Source organism: Anopheles coluzzii, chromosome X, assembly GCF_943734685.1.
Source record: "Anopheles coluzzii chromosome X, AcolN3, whole genome shotgun sequence".
Taxonomy (NCBI): domain Eukaryota; kingdom Metazoa; phylum Arthropoda; class Insecta; order Diptera; family Culicidae; genus Anopheles; species Anopheles coluzzii.
Window position 1 is genome coordinate 16,704,166 of NC_064669.1, and position 21,802 is coordinate 16,725,967.

A 21,802-nucleotide genomic window follows, 5' to 3' on the forward strand; every position below is an offset into this window, starting at 1 on the left:
TGCGGTTGTTGATGGTGCCTGGTTTTGGATACTGTTTCCCGTTTGACATCTGACATGTTTGGGACACTGGAAAATCCTCTTGCCAGCACATTCAATGCTTGTGAATTAAGCACCAAGGGTGAACTGGAAGGATACGGGAGTTTGAAACCCTTTCTGAAGTAAAAGGTTGAGAGTTTTTTTTTGCCAAGTCGTATTAACAAAACAGGGGTGACAGTATTTCATAGAAGAACGTTAATCCATCGGAATTAAAAAAGGCACTGCAAAAAATCAGGGGATCACATTTTCATGCGTTTGGAGGAAGAAAATCGTTTGAATTATTCCTTTATTAATTCCTTCAATCGGAACACTCTGCTGTGCTAAGGTCATCCGTGAGGAGCTAACTTACCCATCTTTGATGCCGCTCATCCTTACCTTTTAGTTCTTCACACAGGCGCAATCGTTTTCCTGAAAATCGCTCCACTCAAAGCGAAAGAAATAGCCTACAAAGCGTAGCAAAGCGTTCAAGTGCCGAAGTACCGCTACTGCCGTCACAAATCGATTAAAGATCCAGGTCACTTTCGGAAAGCGCGACCCCAGTAGCCTGTCGTCCCAGCGCGTTGTCCGCTTACGATACGCTTCCTGGTGCATTTTGGGATAATCTTCTCCAGCACCGGGGCCCGTTACGAAGACGACGAATTCCAGCGTACCTCGAATACAAGAAGAAGAAAATGTTACGTGCGTACCAAACACACACACGCACACAAACACACGATGTAGGTTGACAGGACTCGCCCCGGAGGGTGATATTTTATTCCGGAGCACCTTCGTAGCCTTGCAAGAATGCGGTATTGTAGTGTTTTCTTTCGATTTCCAAGGGTGTCCCTATCAAGCGAGATCGATGAGAACCGTGTCCCACGGGCCGTATCTTCGTGTAGTTGCTTGCATTGGTCTTGCTCTTCTCATTTTCTATCAGTGTACCAATTCACCAAAGCCTCCCAAAGCTGAAGGAAGGAGGAACGACAAGAAGCACAGGGCGCTGGAAGAATGAATAAAACTGAAACCCCACACAACAAGTTCGTCCTGATTCCTAAAGGAGTCCTTTGCTCACCCAAAGAAAAGAAACCAGCTCATTGTCCCAGTTTGAGTCCGGGTTGATGTTGCAAAGTCTCAGGTAGCTCGGGATAGAAAATCTCGTCCCTCGAGAACCTCCAGCACACAGCATCCCGTACGAACGTCTTACAATTGCTGCTCAGGTTTGCTGCTTTCCTCTCCATTTTGCCTTGAATTTTTCAGTTCTCGGTGCTCCGGGATTTCGCTATTGCGTCGCAAAGGTACACAAGATTACGGCATTTCTTCCAGCAACTTTAATGGCTAAGATATTGCAAGACTTTCCCCTTCCGCCGTTCTGTCCTCTCCTCTGTGCTGCAAAGATGCACACGCGATAATGCAACGAACCCTCGGAAGAAAATGAGCTGCTACGGATGCGTATCGAAGCAAAAGAGAAACTGTCTGGATCTTAGCCGTGTCTTGAGACACGGCCTTACCTGGGTTAAGGCAGGTCCGCTGGTCCTTCTATTTGTTGCAAAATCATTGCGCACAGTTCGAGGACCTTCTACGCGGGGCCCCTGGCAACTACCTGTCTGGGAACGGATGGTGCCTTCGGGCGAGCTCGACTAAAGCCCGCGCAAGGTCCACCGGCACACTCCAATCGGACGGAAAAACAAATAGACTAAGTTGTCGCTTCACACCTACCGTACCTTTGGTTTGGTGCGCATGTACGCGAGGTTTTCGTGCGCCCAACTGCACTTCCCGGTGGTCGAATACGCTGCACAGCATCGGCAGTACGTTGTTCACACGCCATCATGCTATCGTCATGGTGCAGTGGCAAAGTGGTAATGTACCGTACGGAACCGTGACAATATTAACAACACACCAGCGTGCGTGTCTATAAAGTAGAGAGAGAAAGAGAGCGCGGTATAGAGAAAGGACACAACAACGCAAAAAAGTAGTTAATGTACTTCGTAAGCTACTCCCAGAATCTTCAGCGCATGGGCTTCAGATTCAACCAATTTCCGAGTATAGCACACTTCGCCCGCAAACGGTTCGTCTGTCACATAATCCTCGTGCAAGAAGATGACGCTCCGTATCGGATTACCCCAGCCGGGATGACTCAAGTAACGCAATCTTTCGGCCCGTCTGCTCGGCTGCGCGCAAAACGTTGCCTAGTGGTTTGTCCTGTGACTTAGTACCACCGGTTGAGACCCGATGCTGGCCACATTTGGCCCATGCCGGTTTGCCTGGTAGACACATATGGCGCGTGTCGTTTCGTATGCTCATATTGCTCAAGTTTGGAGAAGAAATTGATTTCGTTTTTTTTGTTACGCTAGTTCATCAGGGTCTAATACCATATGTTTCCACTGCGGATGACGACATGTTTCAAATTGCAGGAATTGGCTGCCACCGGGCAAAAATGAAGGCAACAGATTTCTTCATAAAGACAGTGCTATCTCGCATAGAAAGAACCAAAATACACAATTTCTGCTGCAACATCTCAATCAATTCGTAATGAATCGACCAATGTTCCAGAAATTCCTTTCGCGGCAGAACAACATGCGGATGATTGTGTTTGGGCTGTAGCTACAGCTTAAGGAGTGTTCGGACGGTTTCCTTTTTTGCGCTCAGATAGGAGCAGCGTGTTTCCTCTCAAACGAATCACTTAGACAAATGAATAATTCAATGGTGCATCATTGGAGTTTTTTTCTCGACCCCGATACTAGGTGCTGATGAAGAGCCGCGAACACGCTCATTTCTAATGTCTAACCGCTTGTCTTTGGTGCATCCACGTCGCTGGTTTTAGGTTCTTGTGTGCATGTGTATGTGTGTGTGTGTTTGTCAGTGCCAAAATTGTCGGAGCATGCGGCTTCCACTTCCACAGCTTACCAGGTGGAAAGAGGGGACCGGCGCATACACACGCACCCGGTTCCTAAGTCGCTGCCGCTGATGGTGATGTGTATTTAATGTTTATGCTTCTGTTGCGGGCAGGTGGGCGAACGGGGTGCGCAAAGCACATCCTTAAAATGCCGCCAGAAGGGCCAGAAGACACAAAAGCACGGCGCAACAAAAAAAACGACACCACAGAGCAGAAACGAAAAATCACGATCCGGCGTGTGGCCGATCGTCAAAAACCCTTTTTCCCCGCGCGGGCCGTTCGTCCCAAAAAGGGTGCCGTTTGTTCCTTTTGCCTTTCTTTGCCATTTTGGACCGTACGGAGCTGTGGAAAATCTTATGTGATTTTTAACGCTGTCTGATGGGAGCAAAATTATCTCACTGGAAAGATTTAGACGAGACACTGGAAGTTCGTTTTACTAGTGGCAGAATTTCTCGCAAGGCCTCACGTTATAATTTTGTGAAGTTTAGATCTCACCTTAAATTACCGATCGGGATCTTTCGCCGTGATTGATCGCAGGAGGCTGGAATTTGATTTGAATTAAGGTAAGCCTGGAATGACTGAATGGCTGAATGGCTGCAGTCGAGCCGCCCGATCGCGAACACTGTGTTAACAGCAACCGTAAGATTATGCCCCGGTTGCGAGATTACACACCATCCATCGTACCGTTGAGGGTTCGCGATGGTTTTCCCGTATTTTTCTCAATCCAAACGGCAAACCAGCGACAAAAAAAACATACCCCAACCGTTCCGAAAGGAAGCGAGCTGAAAGTGGATCGAGGGAAGTGAATAGTGATCGTAAGATCGCGCGCGAAGAGGAGAGAGGGGGGAGGGAGGAGTGCACGAATCCTGCATCTGCCGGGGCCTGTTAGTGTGTGGATCCGCGTTGCATCCCTCTGCGTGCGCTAGGCTGCTGCAGGCTGGCAGAGGAGCCGCAGAGCACCCGCATCCCGAGCAAAGGCAAGTCAACCCGCGACTTTCCTTTTCCCGACCCTCTTCCTCACTCTCGCCCTCTCTATCTCTCTTTTCTATCCCTCTCTTTCTCTCTATCGCTCTTCAAGGAGGAAAAGATGAAGCGGCAAATGAGGCAGGCGAAAGCAAACGAAAGAGAGCCCCGATAGCGCATTGAAGATGATCGTACGCGCAGCAACAACGCAACAAAAAAAAATATCAGAATGCGGCACGCGACCGGCTCGTCGAACGCGCGCGCGCGCATCTACAAACACACGCACGGAGCGACACACGCATTAGGGGTAGGTTTTTGGGAACCGAACCGACCCCCGAAGGCTCCCGGCGATCTCGCCCGATCTCGCTCTCCCGTGATCCTTTCGGCTGGTTGTAGACTACTCATCTCGTAGATATGAATTCTGAAGAGAGGGCGAGAGAGAGAGAGAGAGAGAGATAGAGAGAGAGACAGAGAGAGATATCGAAATGCGCCTGAGAAAACAGATAGGAGCAACAAATAACTGAAAAAAAAACTTACAAAACACAACGAAGGGCAGAAGAAAACGGAGCGAACGATAGGAGGTGGTGTGGCAAGTGGTTGAAGGGAAGAAAAATAAAGATAGAAAGACACTAACGAGAGAGCGAGGGAACGAGAGCAGAACCTGATACAAGATCGTCTTGCTGTGTGTGTGTGCATCAAAAAGGATCTTCTCGAGCGATTTTGGAAAGCGAAGAGCGAAACCCGAAAAAACCTTCTCTCACGTACGGCGAGCGCGCGAGCGAAACGGAACCGATCTTTTGCCGTGCGAGCCCGGCAGCGAGAGCGTGATGGAGCGGCGCCGAAGAGAGCGGGCGTGCGGCCGCGTGCACACACTCGCTCGCTCCGTACGCAAGTGCCTGTGCGCCCCGGAGCAAAGTGCGGCGAAGGTGGCGTGGTGGCCCGAAAAACTGTACAAAACGCATTGCCCTAAGCCCAGAAGGTATCATTTCGGGAGCAACTTCCGATGCGTGCGCACTACTCGCTTCTCGGACCAGTATAAGCGGAGCTGAAGATCAAGTGCGGTGCGCTCAGTGTGGTGTCTACTTGCAAACAGGACAGTCAGTCTTCGGCAAGACCTGACCGGCGGAACAAGTGCGTGTGATCAGTGTAGTGCAGGAATTTAACGTGCAGAGACGAAAAAACACTGTGTGATCTCGGTGGTGAGCAGAATTTATTGCAAAGTGGAACAGAAATTTGAGGTTCGTGCAGCAATCCCGAAACAATCCTTCCGGAGTAGCGGTCGCTTTCGTTCAAAATTCTCCAATCAATTCAAACCCCATCTTTGGCATCGGCGTGCAACTGGGAACCAGTGGCGGGTGGTGTTTTTGGCGATCCAAAGTGATCTGAGCTGATCCCTCTGCAGGGACACTTCCATTCCAAAAGCGACAAACCACGACAAAACCATGGCAGCAGCTGTGCGCAGTATGGCACTCAGCCAAAATCTACACAACATTATGCCGGGCAACTGTGGGCTGGCGCTGCAGCAGAAACCGATCGGTTCCGGACAGTTGACCAGCAGCTCGGCCGCTTCCCTGCTCGGCAAGCAGCGGCCACTTGCGCCGGCCCCAACCGTGCTGGGCGGCCACCGGGCCAACGCGAAGCTGCCCGGTGCCGGCCCGATAGTGAGCAGCAGCAGCGGCAGCGGCAACAGCAGCAAGAAGTACGCCTACTGCGGGCTGCCGTACGCGACCCCGCAACAATCAGCCTCAGTACAGCGGCGCAATGCTCGCGAGCGGAACCGTGTCAAGCAGGTGAACAATGGGTTCGCGAACCTGCGCCAGCACATCCCATCAACCGTGGTGACCGCGCTGACGAATGGGGCGCGCGGCGCCAACAAGAAGCTCAGCAAGGTTGACACACTGCGGCTGGCGGTCGAGTACATCCGCAGCCTGCAGCGCATGCTGGACGAGAACGGTGGCGAGCTGCCGTCCAACAAGCAGCAGCAGCAACTCACCAGCGCCTCCAGCACCAATCAACTGTCGAACAGCTCACTCTGCTCGGCCTCCTCGGGCAGCTCCACCTACTACGGCACGATGTCGGAACCGTCGAACGCGTCCTCGCCGGCACCGTCCCATCTGTCCGACCACTCGTCGCACGGTGGCACTAGCGGCGGCGGCGGCTGTTACGCACCAATCGCCGGCGGCTTCAAGCACGAACCGTACGACATCTACGTCGATCCGTCCAGCTCGCCGACACCGTCGTTCGGTTCGGACCATGGCATTGGCGGTGTTACGTCTTCGTCTGTGCATCTGCATACCGGCGGCCACTCGACGGTGCTAGGTTCGGCGACCGACAACAATAACTACATCCTTGCCCAGCAGCAGCAGCAGCACCACCACCACCATCAGCATCAGCCCCAACAGCAACACCAGCAGCAGTACCACAGTCATCCTCACCACACACCGGTACAGTTCAAGACCGAGCTGCACGACAACACGCAGTACGACGAGGAGCTGAGCCCTCAGAATCCCGACGACGAGGAACTGCTCGACTACATCTCCTGGTGGCAGCAGCAGTAACACGCCCCCACAGCATCCTAATCGGTAGGTGTTCAAACTCGCCCCGCAAACCCCCTCCGCTGCAAAACAAAACAAATGTCAAACATGTACTAAATACCATCCTTCCATTCTTTTCTCTCCTCTCACGCAATTATAGAAACGGCAATCGATAGATGCCCCGAGGGAACGGTCTAGTCAACGCGCGTGTGTGCGAGTGCGTGCTCCTGCCAATAAAACACCCACACCAGCAAATGCTTGCCAGTGACGAGGTCCACTCGTAACCAGAGTGTTGTGAAGGTGCAATCTCTTCTCAGTGTTCGCGTATCCGGAGCACAGAGGATGAACGTACCAACGCCTGAGCAAGCCTGTTCATCGGTGCGTCTCCGCAACCTACCCAGTTGAAATCACGCATAGTGCCTTTTTTACACTTGTAGCCTCGGTCCTTGAAGCTGTATGCAACGGCAAAATGATGTTTTATTATAGTTATACTACTGATGTTTATACACACGTTACGGAGCTATGATTTATTAACCTTTTTTTTGTAATGTACATGTATTGCGAGCGTTTCTATTGAACCATCGCTCTTGCTTGCTTAAGTTTATTGTACTATTTATAGTTACACATTGCCCAACAAAAAGGGAACACGAGAGAATTAGACACTGATTAAAGTTAGCAACTAGGGATTGTACAGGAAAGAAAGAGAGAGAGAACAAGTCATAGTCATCAGTGTAGCAATGCGATTCTAAAAAAAAACAGCAAACCAGTGAAACAATTTCGCCTCGGGTTAGTTTTTCGCGTTAGTATAGTGTATAAGTTGTTAAGTACTGTTGTCGGCCATCTTTATATTATATATATATATTGCAGTTCAAATATTATTTAGCGCGCTATACAGTGAAGCGATTGTACAAAGCAATTTACGTTGCGTTGCACGTAGAAATTTAATAAAAGAAAACCCCACACACAGCCAAACACACACTCGCTCGAACAGCAGAGGTGCTAGAGTGTATGGTATTTGAAAAAAAAAATCCCTAAATGGTGTACGTTTTATTTGGTTGAATTTTATAGTTTTTACAAGAAAAAGATGATAACAATAAGAAATACCTGCTGCGCACATTGTTTGGAAAGCAGTACCTGTCCAACCAGGTAAGCATTGAAGTTTCTTCTGAGGTTTTTTTGCATGGAATACACATTTCCTTTGGAAGATGAAAGTTAAGGGATTTTTGAAGGGAAAAAAGGTTATATCAATGATTGTGTGAAACACTTCATGCAAGATCCTACGTTTAGGGTGTTTTTTCTAGTAGTCGTCTCATCCGATATCCTTCTATATTGAATGTCAAATCTAGGCTCAGTGAACAAAATCAATCCATGATGTGATTTAGTCAATGCCTTCAGCGCACGCAACATGGAATCATGGACATTTGACTTTCCAAGAATTCAACTAACACGAGTTATATCGCCCCATCCGCTCCTTTTGCACTGCACGGTAACTTCACTGTTCCAATAGATCAATAATATTTTTTCTGCGTCCCTACCTCGACACAATCGACTTGTCTGTTCTCTAGTCGGAAGCGATTTTTTATAGAACCCTGAGCTACAAGCCTTCTTGCTCGGTATCTTATCTAGAGCTCTTAGGAGCGTGTGCGGAGTTAGTTGGTGCGCCGTCTCTTCCGGTGGTCCAGTTTTGCTAGCCATCGATTATGATTCTTCTTCACGATGCTAATTTGTAGCGCAGATAAGGCGCAGATATGAAAGAGCACGTAACTTAGACTGTACAAATACGGTGTATTTATCGTTGCAAGTACCCGGGAACCCTTGAACTCAACCTATTCCGTGTGAGGGGATGCGTGCCGTCTACTTCGGAAATTTTGGTAGACCGTGTCGGGAAGATATGCCGACCATCGGTATTGGATGGGAGGTAAAATATTGGAGCAGCTACAACCATCCATCAATAATTAGCATGAGCCTAATATTGTAGTGCGCCTAAATAATTGATGACGTCGAGGAAATAATGGCTCCAATTGATTGGCTGGCAGCTACGAGCTTGTACGTTTCATGCGGAAGTGATGCCTGATAAGCGGACATAGGTGTCGGATTTTGACATTTCCGTTTCTTTACTCCTCTGTACATTGAAACATTGAATCATTTACATTTCTGTTCCCTTCTAGCATTTTTATATCGCTTAGTGCGTAATAATATAAAAAAGAAACATTGCTACAGTTAACAAAGTCTCGATTGCTATAAAACGATTCGATATCTCCTACCAATCTTACCTATAACTTGTCTCGTGTGTTAATATTGACAGCCTGTGCGAAGCGCGTGCAGTTTCGAGTCCACACTTTCGTCGCACGACAAATCAATCCCCACCACCCCCTTCCACCTTTGCGCTCTCTTCTCTTTCCCTTCTTTTCCATGCCCACATATTGACATAATGTGTCGTGGAATGTAAACAAGATATGCTGCGGTGTCGTGCGCCATCCCGCTCAAGCGCGGCTAGGATTAGTCATAGGTTAGTTGCAAATGTTTAAGAAACAGAATATTTCTCTATACCGACGTCTGTTTGACCATTTCACGTCCGGCAGCACAGCACCGCGCGGTTTGCCGTGCCAAGAAGCGCAAGTGCAGCATGAATTGAGCTTGAGAATTTAGGGAGTTTTAAAAAGAAAAGAACAGAATAAAACCGTCATCTGTGCCCTTACCTGCGCTAAAATTCTGATGAAATCAGTATGTCAAATATTGTCACCGGCTGAACCAGCAATTACAGCATTGCATTAATGCTAGGGTGATCGCACCTCACGCCCTATCGCAACCGTACAATAAATTCATGTACAATATGTACAACCTTCAGCACCGTTCAACGACACACACCCCCGTCGGGAAGATCGAGATAGAGGGAGAGAAAGCTGGCAAAATCGATGCGACCACACGTAGTCCCATCATCCGCGCCTGGGTTGATCGATAGCAACGGTCCCCGAGATGTCTCGAGATGTCCTGCGGCGACCGTGTGTGGCTTACCACGCAGAGTAATTATATCGTGTTGCTCTTCTTTTTTTTTTTCAGACCACACAGTGCAAACGCTGCAAGATACGGGACAAACGCATGGGTGATCGCAATCTCGGTACGGCTCCTCCGTTTTTCTCCGTTCTTTTGCATCGCACCAGTCCGAAATTGGTTTGCTATTGCCGAGGCCTGCTGTGCTGTCGTGTGTTTGTTTATTTTTATCTTTAAATCGAGACACATGTAGATGATGATCCTTCAAGCACGAGGTGTCTATTATTTGTAGCATCAGCATACAAGATAATTGTCACCTTCTAGCCAAGGAACACAAGGAACTCTGACAATGGAACCAGAAAAAAGGGATGTTTTTGGTTTGTGTCATGAAAACAGTCAAAACAAAAACACAAAACTGTCTGCTTTGTGATTGGAATTGAATTGTGTTCCTTGCAGACGAAGATGGCTAGAATAATTGAGACCTGATCTGACATCGACACACGGGATTTGCAATACCACCTTCAGCTTCTCGGCTCTCGGGTCCTGGAAACAACAATCTGGCACTAAGACACATGGGCTGGTATGTCTTGATAAAAGATGTTACCATAATTAATGGCACCGGGGCACAGCCGCAGGAAGTGCAGATATCCGGCCACGTGACCGTTCGTGGAACCCGTTCAGCTGTGTGGTCTTGCTGGGTAGAGTGCGCCGCAGGGTGCATGGCGTGTTTGCACAAGCTCCCACCGCGTGAGGCGCGTGTTTGTATCGAACCCATATCAGTTCGTGTAGAAAGTGTGGTCAACGATACGGTTAAATGTTTGCACTGGGTTGTGGGTGTGTAGGAATCGGCCGATAACAGCCCAGCATGGCATTGGGCGCCCCCGTCGCGTGTAGATTGATCCAGCTGTTCAATTATCTTGAAGACCGAAACGATACACTCGGATATTGCTGGATGTCGAAGATGTCGCTGTTGCGCAATCCAGACGTTTGGGACGTGCTTAGAACGTACCTGTGCATCCTGATAATGAGCCTGTGTGGTTGTATCCGTTACTGTTGCATGAACTTCTAACACCTTTCTCCGGACATTCTCCGAAAGCAGGGAATTAATAACCCTCTGAAGAACGTTGGTCGCCTGCGTACATCAACTTATCAGGACGACACGGACAGGCGGACGACTGATAAGCTAGGGAGGACGAGCACACATGCACGATCGCAAAGGTGTGAAGCACAGTGTGAAGCAAAGGTGAGAAAAGTCAAGAAGCGTAGGCGTTTGCTTGCCGATCGAAAGCACACAACGGTCTCGAAAACACTTTCGCTTTCCCGTGCATATTATTTGCCTACCTGGCTGACTGGGTAATCGTGCACGGCGAGTCGCATTCATTAACCGTTGCTGGGTTCAAGCGACCGGGCCAAGCGTGTTTGTGTCGTGTTCTTCGCCGTCGCTCAGTCGCCAGTTGTAAAGGTTCTCGTCGTAAACTGCACTAGTACCCCATTAACGGCTCACTTTACGATCTACAATCTTAAAAGGATTGTTCGGAACAACGCCACTCCGATAGCTTCGGCTGCTCTTGCATTGGTAAAAATAATATACCTTATCGGGACAAAACCTTCCCATTCAGGACAATGCTTTCAGTGAGGTTCAATTGATGGATTTTGACACATGTCGCTGGTAGATATGAAAACAAACAGTTCTTTCTATTTTGTTCGGGAATCGACGTATACACTGTCTAGATGGTGACGCTCGATAGGCCAAAACCCCTAAGATACTCGGCGACATCATATCAACGTTCCCAGATCCTCGCCGAACTCAATAAAGCTGTTCCTCGCTGCCTTGCGATGAAGTCGTACAGCGTACCCAAACAAAACAAAAGCAAAGATAATCGATCCCTTTCGCTAAGAGGTTTTGTAGCGAAGATAAGGCACCCGACTAACCTGCAAACCCTTTCGCGGACCGACCAACAGGTAGCTGCGGACTTTCGGCGGACTTTCCAACGAAACACCACACCACACGAACCGCTGGACGTCTTTACTTCGGTAAAGGTTATTGATTAAGTTTCTACTTTGTTTTTATTTTTCTATAACGTTGAGAGCATAGTGCGCTCTAAAACAAAACAAAAAATAAAGCAGTGAGATTATGGTTAGCAAATGTTTTTTTCTCCTTTCTTCGCCCATACCTCTGCCGGCCCAAATGCATAAACAGCCGACGTCTAATGTTTTGCTGCCTTCCCGTTCATGCCTGCTTTGAAGCTATTTCGTTGTCGTTTTTTTCTAAAAGTGTCCCACACAACAGATTCCCAGAAATGTATCCTCGTCTGGTGTGTCCCCGGATGCGTTCTCGGTCTTATCATGCCCTCGGCTCCAGCTGAATCTGGAACCCGTCCGTGCGCTTCAGGATGATGTCGGCCTGCAGCTTAAAGTCCTTCTCGGTCAGGTTGGAGACAACGCGATAGTGTCGCAGTACCGTAGACAGCAGCACCTTCAGCTTGAGCATCGCATACTTTCGACCTGCGGGGGCAGAACGAGAAGTTAAATTTGTCTGGTGTGTAACACCCACCCAATAACCGATTCGCTACACTTACCCACACAGCTTCGGGGGCCAGCACTGAACGGGATGTAGCTGTAGTAGTGGCGGTTCTGGGTACGCTCCGGCAGGAAGTTGTCCGGGTTGAACGTTTCCGGATGGGGGTACAGGTCCTCGCGCCGGTGGATCTTGTACGTGCCGATCACGACGGTCGTGCCAGCCGGGATCGTGTAGTTTTTCGACGCGAGCTGCACGTCCTCGTTGATCTTGCGCGCAATCATCGGCACCGGCGGGAACATGCGCAGCGTCTCGAAGATTACCCGCTCCAGGTACTTCATCTCGAGCGTGTCGCCGAAGGTGGCCTTCCGTTTCGAATCGCCAAAGATCTGGCGCAGCTCCGCGTACACCTGCTCCTGCACGTGCTGATGGATGCCGAGCAGACACAGCACGAAGCTCGAACCGGCCGCCGTCGTATCGTGGCCCTCGAACATGATCGTGTCCACCTCCTCCTTGATCTCCTCGTCGCTAATGTTCGCCCCGTTGTTGGCTGTCTCAATCATCAGGTCGAGGAAGGCGAGCCGGCGCTTCTCCCCGATGTCGTTCTCGTCGTTGTCGTCCAGATCGTCCCGCAGCATCGAGCCTTGCGAGATGAAGGCCGGCGAACCGCCGAGCTGGCCCTCGCCCGGCTTCTCCTCCTTGCCGATGATCTCCGTCAGCGACGGGGACGGCATCTTGCCCTCGGCCATCTGGCGCTCGTACAGTTGCTTCTTCTCGCGCACCACCTTGCGCGTTAGGCCGTGGATGATCTGCAGCAGGCGCTCCTGTTCCTTCTTGACGCCGGTCAAGTTGAACAGTGGGTCCAGGCGCAGGTGGATCTTCAGTTGGCGCTTGTGCAGGATGTCACACATTCTGCAAGAAAGTTTAAATGTGTACATTTTAAAGCCCCCAAAACACTACCCAGTGTGCAATCGGAGGAAAAATGACGGTTTTGTTGCACCGATTGCATGTATTTGGGAGCACTGCGCTCCCCCACTCACTTCATGACAGCCATCGCGTACTCGAACCCTTCCTTGTTTTCGCCCGTACGCGTCGATCCCATCGCCGTCTCGAGCAGAATGTCCACCGTCACCTCGCTCATGTAGTCGTGACAGTCGAACACGTGGCCGACCTCCTTGGACATGCGCTTCACCACCGCGAGACTGTTGTCGTTGAACACGTCGATGAACGTTTTCAGCACGTTCTGGTGGAAGGCGGGCGCGATCAGCTTCCTGTGCGACTTCCACTTGTCGCCCGAGCTGATCAGCAGTCCGTCGCCGAGCCAGGGCTTGAAAAAGCGGTACTCGCTCGACTTCTCTAGATGCACGTAGCTATTCAGGATGATCTCGACGTCGGCCGGTTCGGTCAGGAAGACGACCAAATGGTAGCCGAGCCAGCCGCGCGCTACCGTGCCGTAGATGTAGCTCAGCTCCATCGCCTTCTCCATGATTTGATTGTGCGTCTTCCCGAGTAGCATATTTGCGTTCCCGATCAGTGGGTAGGCGACCGGGCCCGGTATCAGGTTGCCGAGCTGCACGTACCGGCGCGTTTGCATCCAGAGGTGGAAGAGTGTGCCGGCCACCAGCAGCAGCACGGTCGCCACCGTGACCGACAGGACCCAGCTGCCCGGGACCGTCTCGTCCATCGCCATGCGCTCCGGGATCGTTTCAATGCCCATGATTTCGCTCACTAGGCCACAACGTGCACTTGTGTACGCACTACGATCTTCTTACACACGTTTCACACACGTTTGCACGCGATGACGCGATGAAGACCGGTGCTGGATGTTGTACTGGATGCTGTGGCACACCACCTCTCGAACTGGTCACTAGATGTTGGGTCCTCGGTTACTGTTGCGTGTGTGACGAGAACACCACTGTAATGCACCACCGCTGAACCAAGCCGCTGCTCTGTGGTATCAACCGCCCTGTGGCGAAGTATTTATAATCGGACTCGGGTTGCGAACGTAACTGGCCACACTGCTCCGGTGCAGTCTATCCTCCTCCTCCCCATCGTATTCATCGTCCTCCTCCTCACCCACCAAAAAGTGGTGCATACAAAGGGAAAACAAAACGGTGCAAAACGACACAAAAAAATATACAAATCACTCACAGTGAGCGCACCGATCGACTGATTCGATGATATGGGGACACTTGCGGGTAGGTTGCGGGCGACAAGGGGCGAAAGGGTACGTTGTAGCAATAAACTTTTCATCAAATTGTAAATGGCAATGGTTATTCATCAGGTTGACCGTGCCGGCCGGCTGACTTGACTTGCCTTTCGCACCCTCGCGGCCCTCGCGCCTCAATCGGCTCACCTGATCGATCCTAAACATCATTCCTTTTTTGTGTGCATTTCGTTTCGCCCTAAAATTTTGCCCGGCCCGGGGAACGACACCACGATTCTGGCGCACCGGTAAACACCGCTGCAAACGGCTGCAACTGCCCAGCCAGTGCAGCCGCCCGTGTGGTGCTCGCGCGAATTCGCAGTAGTGTACGTTATGGAGTGGCGAGAGTGTTCGCATACATTCAGTTCGGGCGTGTATCAATCAAACCCTCTTTGCAATCAACCGCCGGTGCACTGGACGGCCTATCAACCGTGGTTTGGCTTTTGCCTGTCGGAAAACTTCCCATCATTTGTGCAGCAGGCGCAGGCCGATTTGGTGCGCTTCCTGCACGCGAACGATTTATTGGATATGTAGCGTAAAGGAATGGACAAATGCTACGGTATCGAGGTGACCAGAACGTGCTTGGAAGGTAGGGCGTCGTGAGAATATTACCTTCTTTTGCAGGCTAATCAATTGGAGAAATTTTGAAAAAAAAATCAAATAAAACGTCAACAACATTTCAAAGCTCAGAAATGTCTCAAAGCTCAAAACAAACGTCTAAGTAACTGGTCTGGTATCTAGTATCTAGAGTATCTGTAAAGAAATTTGAAATGAAGTATATATTATTATTCACATATTATATACACATTATTCTTCAATCAGTTTCATACCAGAGCTAAGAATAAATTTATAAACATCCTTCTAAAGTGAGCACACATATATGAAGTGCAAAAAAAAACCATGATGTATTTAAAATACCTACACATTTTTTCTTCCCTTTATTGCATTACAAAGTGAAAATAACGTCAGAACACATTCCAGTCTAAACCTAAATTAAAGTCTAAAACTTCATTATTTGCAAGGAAAACGGTGATGAATATGATCATGGAGTTCAACTCCAATACATGCTAAATCAAATCAATCTTTTTTATTCTCTAATATTTTATCCCATTACGACATTGAGGGATTCTATTTGCTTTAAAGCAAACGTACGTACAATTTTTACTCCCATGTTGTGTAAAATATAATCTCAATACGTTATAAATCCGCGTAACAACTGTGTACCCCGGTCTGGTGGTACAATCGTCAACTCGTACGACTTAACAACATGCCCGTCATGGGTTCAAGCCTCGAATGCACAGTGGATAGTAGTATGACTAACTATCCTGCTATGGATAAATCAATAAGTCACTGAAAGCCAAGACAATTAGTAGTGATACAGGCAGGCCATGACCGACAACGCTTATTGTGCAAAGAAGAAGATTAATAACTGTATATAATATATTTTCTCCAAAACTGAGGAGAAAAGCTCCAAAAATCTTGGCGCCATTTTAAAATGACAGCGTTCCTGTTGGGAGTAGCGTTCGATTATTACAACTCTTTGTTTTTAGATGTCAGCGTAGTTTTAATGTCTCTCAATATAATTTATATATGTTATAATCTATATGATCTATGCTCTAAAGCGGTTACCAAACTTTTGAGCTAAGTGATCCTAAATCTAAAAATATCCTTAAAGTTCAACGTAAAGAGCCATATTATTAAACAAAACATGTATGAAAACGCATGATGATTTATGAAGTTAAAAAGAGGCGCTATCTAACAAAAAAAGACTAGCATGTGGCTTGAGAGTCATATTTTGCTATCTCTGCTGTAAAGTGACGCTACTAATCATAAGCAGAGTGCTTGAATATGTTTCAGACATGAACATCTCTTCACCTACAACAGTACAGATGAAGCTCTCAAAAATTAATGTTACCTCTCTACGACTTCGGAGAAGATTTCTATTGCTAAGTCAAATCTCATCAGTCTCCACACAGAATCCCTCACTATCAGTCAAACCTTCAGAGTACCTTCGGAAATTGAAATCTCCCTTCAACACCGTGTCGGCTACCGGCAGCTTCTCGCCTGAACTGTGCTCATCCAAACGACAAACTGATTTGTTTCGATGACGGTGTTTGGGACAGACACACACACTCACCCACCCTGCTCAGCTGATTCTGGCTTGCAAAACAACAAACTAACGACCGCCAATTTGCATACGCTCCTGACCTTCTTCGTTGCGCTTGCAATTCGAATCCATTTCTGCTCTGCCATGTGAGTGTATGTACGCTCTGCTGGTTTTAATCGCTTTGCTCGTTGTTTGATGTCCGCACGCAAAAAGTGCCGTGCATCGACCGATTGACCCGTACGTCCGAAACCAACCCCTCCAGCGCCTTATCAACCGGCGCACTCGGGCGATGAAACCGCGTGTGTCATAAATTAATTGTCAATTGGCAATACGGAGTGTGCTTTACCAGGCAGGTAAAAGGGCGATTTATGAAACCATACCGGTGTGGTGCAGCTGAAGTTTAAGCTAGTACAGTTGAAGCTTCAAAGCTTTAGTAGAAGTGGTGCATCTCGCACGTGACTCCGTGATACAGTATCGGACAGAAAGATAGGGCATTGGTTTTTTAACGCACCATGCACCCGTTGGGTCAAGTTTATGTGTGGTTTGTATGTGTTTGTGTTTGTGTGTGTGTGTATGTGTGTGTGTGCATGTGTGTGTGTGTGTGTATGTATGTTTGAATGTGTATTGATGTGTGTGTTTGTTTCACAAGTAGGTCGTTTCGGATAGATTTGTCAGTAGTTTTTTTGTGTTTTGGGTTAGGTTTTTGTTGTAATTTGCAGGACCACCGCCCTCGCGAGCAGTGATCCCTATTCAAAAATGCAATAAGCTCAGTTTTTGATCTTATTGCCGTCGCCCACGATGACATTAATCATGCGTTGACGCATCGACATCACCAGATTCTGGATCGTTTCAGGTGGAATTTTGCTCCACACCTCTTGCATGTGATCGAAGAGATGATCCAGATCTTCCGGTATGTTTTTACCCAGCCTCTTCTTGAAAATTGCCCAGAGGTTCTCAATGGGATTGAGATCCGGGCTAAGGGCTGGCCACTTCATTGTTTTGACATTGTTGTCAGCAAGCCAAGTTTGGACAGTCCCGGAAGTATGCTTAGAATCGTTGTCTTGCATAAACATCCAAGACCGAGGAAGGTTTTTCCTAGCGTGTGATAGCAAATGAGTATCAAGAATATCTCGATACCCAAACCGATTTAAATTACCGTGGATTCGAACCAACGGACCCATCCCATAGTAGGAGAAGCATCCCCACACCATGAGACTACCACCGCCATGCTTGAAAGTTTTGAAGCAGTACTTCGGATCAAGAGCACAATTAACAGGGCGCCGAACCAACCTACGTCCGTCCGACCCCTGTCGATTGAATTTTGACTCGTCTGACCACAAAACCCTGCGCCAATCCTCTTCATCAAAGAACATGTGCTCAATTGCAAATAACACCCGTGCGTTTTTATGCGCAGGTGTTAAATTGGGCACTTTGCGTGGCACTCGCGCGAGTAGCCCGGCACTGACCAATCTTCGCTGAACTGTTCTCGGCGTCACCGCCAATTTCAGTCTGCCTCGGATCTCTGGTGCCGAGCTAAACGGATGTTTCTTCGATATGTTAACAATCTTACGGTCTTCCTCCGCCGTGGTCTTCCGAGGACGTCCGGGTGACTTGCGCGTTTCGGTTGTCCGAAGCGCGTTCGCCACAAAAGTGCGCGATCGTTCCATCACGAACTCGATCGTTCTGCGCTTAATGCCAGCAGCCGCCATTCGCTTAATGATATGGCGCTGATAATCGGTACAATGTTTACCTCGACCCATTGTAATAAAAATTGCTTGCTTAGACCGTCAAGAACACACTGGTTAAAAACTTGGACACGACTGATGCCGTGCACTGCCTGCGTTCTGCTTTTATACGCGATGAATCACATCGTTGTCGAGCAGCAAAAAAGCGTATGGATAAAAACAATCAATGAGTAAGCGAGTGAGCATGTATCCATTCAAAACCAGAACAGAATACTGCCGCGCTCATGAAACAAAACGCCCATTGAAAAGAACACCTGCGCGCTTGCTCAATGCACACACAAAGTTTCCCATGCGCACACAACGTTCAACGCAAAGATGCACGCAGGCCTTTCAATGGCGTGCACTGGAGAAACACCTGTGAGGGAATGCCGAGTTCATTGCTATTGTGCGCGTTTTCATTTCGCACCGGTGTCGTATTCACATTCATGAAACAGCACACCTGCGTTCTCGTCCGGGGAACAAGCGCTGCTGTCGATGCAAACTTTAGCATTTATCCAAGTGTGAACGCACGCTGTTTCACATGATAACACACATAAACAGAATGCTTTCAATGCAATATGAAACCATGTCAAGCTACGTTTCTTCAGACAAAAACCCGCGCACTCGCACACACACACACAGACTCGCACACACACACACACACACACACACACACACACACACACACACACACACACACACACACACACACACACACACACAAACACAAGTAACGTGGCAAAAAAAGTGTACGGTGCGTTGAAAAAACTAGGGTCCTATCATTCTGTCCGATACTGTACGAATGATCGATGTGAACAGTTATCTTGAACACGGTAATTCTAAATTGTAAATGTCCGTTTCTTCTCCAACATCGACCATATTTGCTCGTGATTATTATACTTTTATTCTTTGGTGGGCTCACTTTGGGAGCAGTGAGCATTTGGACGCAAGCTGCTATTGCGCACGCTCCGCTCTGAAATGGGTACAATTTATTCATACCTACCTGTCTTCCGATCGGCACAACCCGCGCGGGTGCAAGGTGAAGGTGTTTTGTGCCAAATTTATGCGCATAGGCATACCCCGGCCAACACGTGGAAACGTGAGGCAGCATTTCGCTCCCGGAGCTATGATTCGCATTAAAATTGCATTAAAACCCGCAAGTCCTGGGGTACGCGCCATAATCCCACCAGAAAAGAGGAACGTTCCACGGCAACGCTAGAGCCGCACCCGGTCCGGCTAGGTTAGGAGCGAATAGATCGGAACAATCGTTTTTCAACGCCCGTTTCTTTGCGCCGTCAGAATATCCAGTAATTATGCCGGTACCTCAGATTTTCTTCTTCATTTTGAGCATTTGAATTAAAGTATTTCTCCATTTCTTCTCAGCCCATTCCCAACCGCGCAGAAGAACCTGCCCGGCACGTGACTCGTGCTCGATGAAGAGGAACGTTTCTTTGCGTTGCTTGCAAGCTGCGTCTAGCCGCTGCTCAGGAAGCACCTGAATTCGGGATGTCGCACGTTGCACTATGGATTTGATTTGCTTGCCTTCGTTTGTGCGAACACGTTTTTTATTTACACCAGACCGATTAAGTGGGAGCGTACCGTCAACCATTAAGGCACACGCGCGCACGCCCGTATTAAACGAGTCGAGTATGTCCGTTCGGGCACGGCCGGGATAGATCATCCGTGAAATTACATAATAAACGGGTAAGCGCGCGCGCTGCGGTTTAAATGCTCACCACAGGCCAGAATGCCACGATTGTGTTCAAGAGGGAACGATTGGCCCCGTGCCGTATACGACATGCCCAATGTCCGGTGAATCCAAAAACCGATCAACCTGCTCGAACTTATCCCATCATTGGGCATAACGTAAGCGGATTATCCCGGACAGAAGCTCTAAACCTCCAAACTCAATCCTCTCAGCTGTTGGGTATGTTCGTGAAACAATTATCTCCGCTACAGCTGGTTCACCGCGAAAGGGGAAGATTAGAACAACACTGACCGTGATTTTGCGTCACAATGCTGGGATTTTGTGCCGTTTGCCAATTGTGAAAGATTTTACAGTAAATCTAAAGAACAACAATCGTACTTCGTTGAGCTATTAGGTCATTAGGCGTAATCTTGTCAGCACAGGCAACAAGCTGAAAGGATTCGTTTTTGGAAATGTGCAGGGGGTTTCTACAATATTTAGAACGGTTGTGACGGAATGACAGCTTATCAGAGTTGCAACATTATTTTCGTTCAGGTTGGAGCAGAAGATTTATTTTCCATGCCATGTTTATTGTACAATTGTTTAGTTAGATTGAGTTACACTGGGATACACAATTATACTAATGTTATAAACAACATATCAGTTTTAGGGAGCAGATCAACTCGAAAAAACAAAATATCTTTTAAACTTAAAGTTCAATGTTGAGTTCAATCTTACGTCCCTTTTATTTGTGTTGCATGTAGCAATATTTTTAAATAATACATTCATATACAATAAGTAACAATAACTTCAGCCGTTTTTTTTACCTTTCCGTCGTTACTAATTGACTGTTTTGAACAACACAAAATCCACCAACACGGGGGACACGACAACAGTCACCGCACGTAAGCAGAAGCGCGCGGAGTAGGATTTTCAAAACTAAGCAGGGATTATTCCACTGCTGGACATGCTCCCGTTCCATGCGGATGAGCCAACCGATACAAAAAGAATTGAATAGAGCGAGAAAGAGAGGGAGAAAGTTAAACAGCGAAACAAAATCAAGGGTTAATGGTAAATGGGCAGACAGGTGTGATGGCCCGTGGACAGAAGGACACGCCATTGCGACGGTGTGGAATTGCATACGCACTCATCGATAATGACGCTTTAGTTTAATTTTCATTTGCCGGACAATGACAGGCTGTGATTGGAACCTTTCCCCTTACAGCGTTCAGCACACTTCAATGCGTTTGTGCGATACACGCAAATCCAGGTGTTTCTATGCGGGAATTAAATTCAACACACACATACCCACACACAAAACCTTTACACCATAGCAAATGTGTGTGTGTGTTTTTTTTTCTTATTTTATTTCGTCTTTTTTAAGCGCTTCATCCCGCAGTGGACGGAAATTAGGCGTGAAAATTCTAAAAAATAAATAGGATTGCATCCTGGATGAAAATCCCTCTCCGCCACCGTCCATCGATGGTTTTTCCACCGGAAGCGATAACGAAAGCGAACGCACGTTTCTATCTCTCCCCCCAACCCACCAGTCCGGGCGTGATCGGGAAAGAATGGCTGTCAAAGGGCTTAGGGATATTTTTTGTTGTTGATTCTGTTTCTGCCGCGCTTCCTTTGGGTTGTTCAAAATCCATCGATCGATGATTGATCCGGCGGTACGGATACAGATTTCGGTACGAAAAGGACGAGCATTTATCTCTCTCCTTCATTCTTTACGGTTTTTTGGATTTCCTTTTTCCCATTTCGATAAAGTTTGATTTGAGTGGAATTTATTGTAGACGTTTACTGTAATGGGCTTTATTTTCACATACTATCTCGAGTTGAATTAACGATTTCAAAACCAATTCATCATTCAGTATCAGGCGAAACAGAGAGATCCTTTTATTTGAGAAACCGGGCACGCATGTTAGAGATACTGAATTCAATTTTTACAATTGTTTGCTGTATTGGAAATCATGTTTTTAAACTATCATGGTTTGCTCTTGCATGCATAAATGACGGTAATACAAAAATTCATTCGTTCGGCGATGCTCAACAGCAGCAAGAGAATTCCAACATCTTCCCAAGTAGTGCTCGAGATGTCCTAAAAATAATACAGTTTATGGTAAACATGACACCCAGTTTCGAACTTCGTCGACAATTATGC

The 21,802-nt window shown here is 47.9% G+C and overlaps 2 protein-coding genes across 2 annotated transcripts; one reads left to right on the forward strand and one right to left on the reverse strand.

The window, feature by feature from the left end:
* Window positions 1-4,366: 4,366 nt before the first annotated feature.
* LOC120955894 (achaete-scute complex protein T3-like) lies at window positions 4,367-7,409 on the forward strand. The gene is made up of 2 exons (XM_040377110.2): window positions 4,367-6,453; window positions 6,566-7,409. Exon 1 carries the CDS (start codon window positions 5,314-5,316, stop codon window positions 6,427-6,429), a length of 1,116 nt encoding a protein of 371 aa, XP_040233044.2. The 5' UTR covers window positions 4,367-5,313; the 3' UTR covers window positions 6,430-6,453; window positions 6,566-7,409.
* Window positions 7,410-11,444: 4,035 nt separating this feature from the next.
* On the reverse strand, window positions 11,445-13,883 carry LOC120955884 (cytochrome P450 4g15-like). The gene is made up of 3 exons (XM_040377098.2): window positions 12,955-13,883; window positions 11,976-12,826; window positions 11,445-11,901 (listed from the first exon to the last, which is right to left on the reverse strand). Exons 1-3 carry the CDS (start codon window positions 13,629-13,631, stop codon window positions 11,741-11,743), a joined length of 1,689 nt encoding a protein of 562 aa, XP_040233032.1. The 5' UTR covers window positions 13,632-13,883; the 3' UTR covers window positions 11,445-11,740.
* Window positions 13,884-21,802: the final 7,919 nt, after the last annotated feature.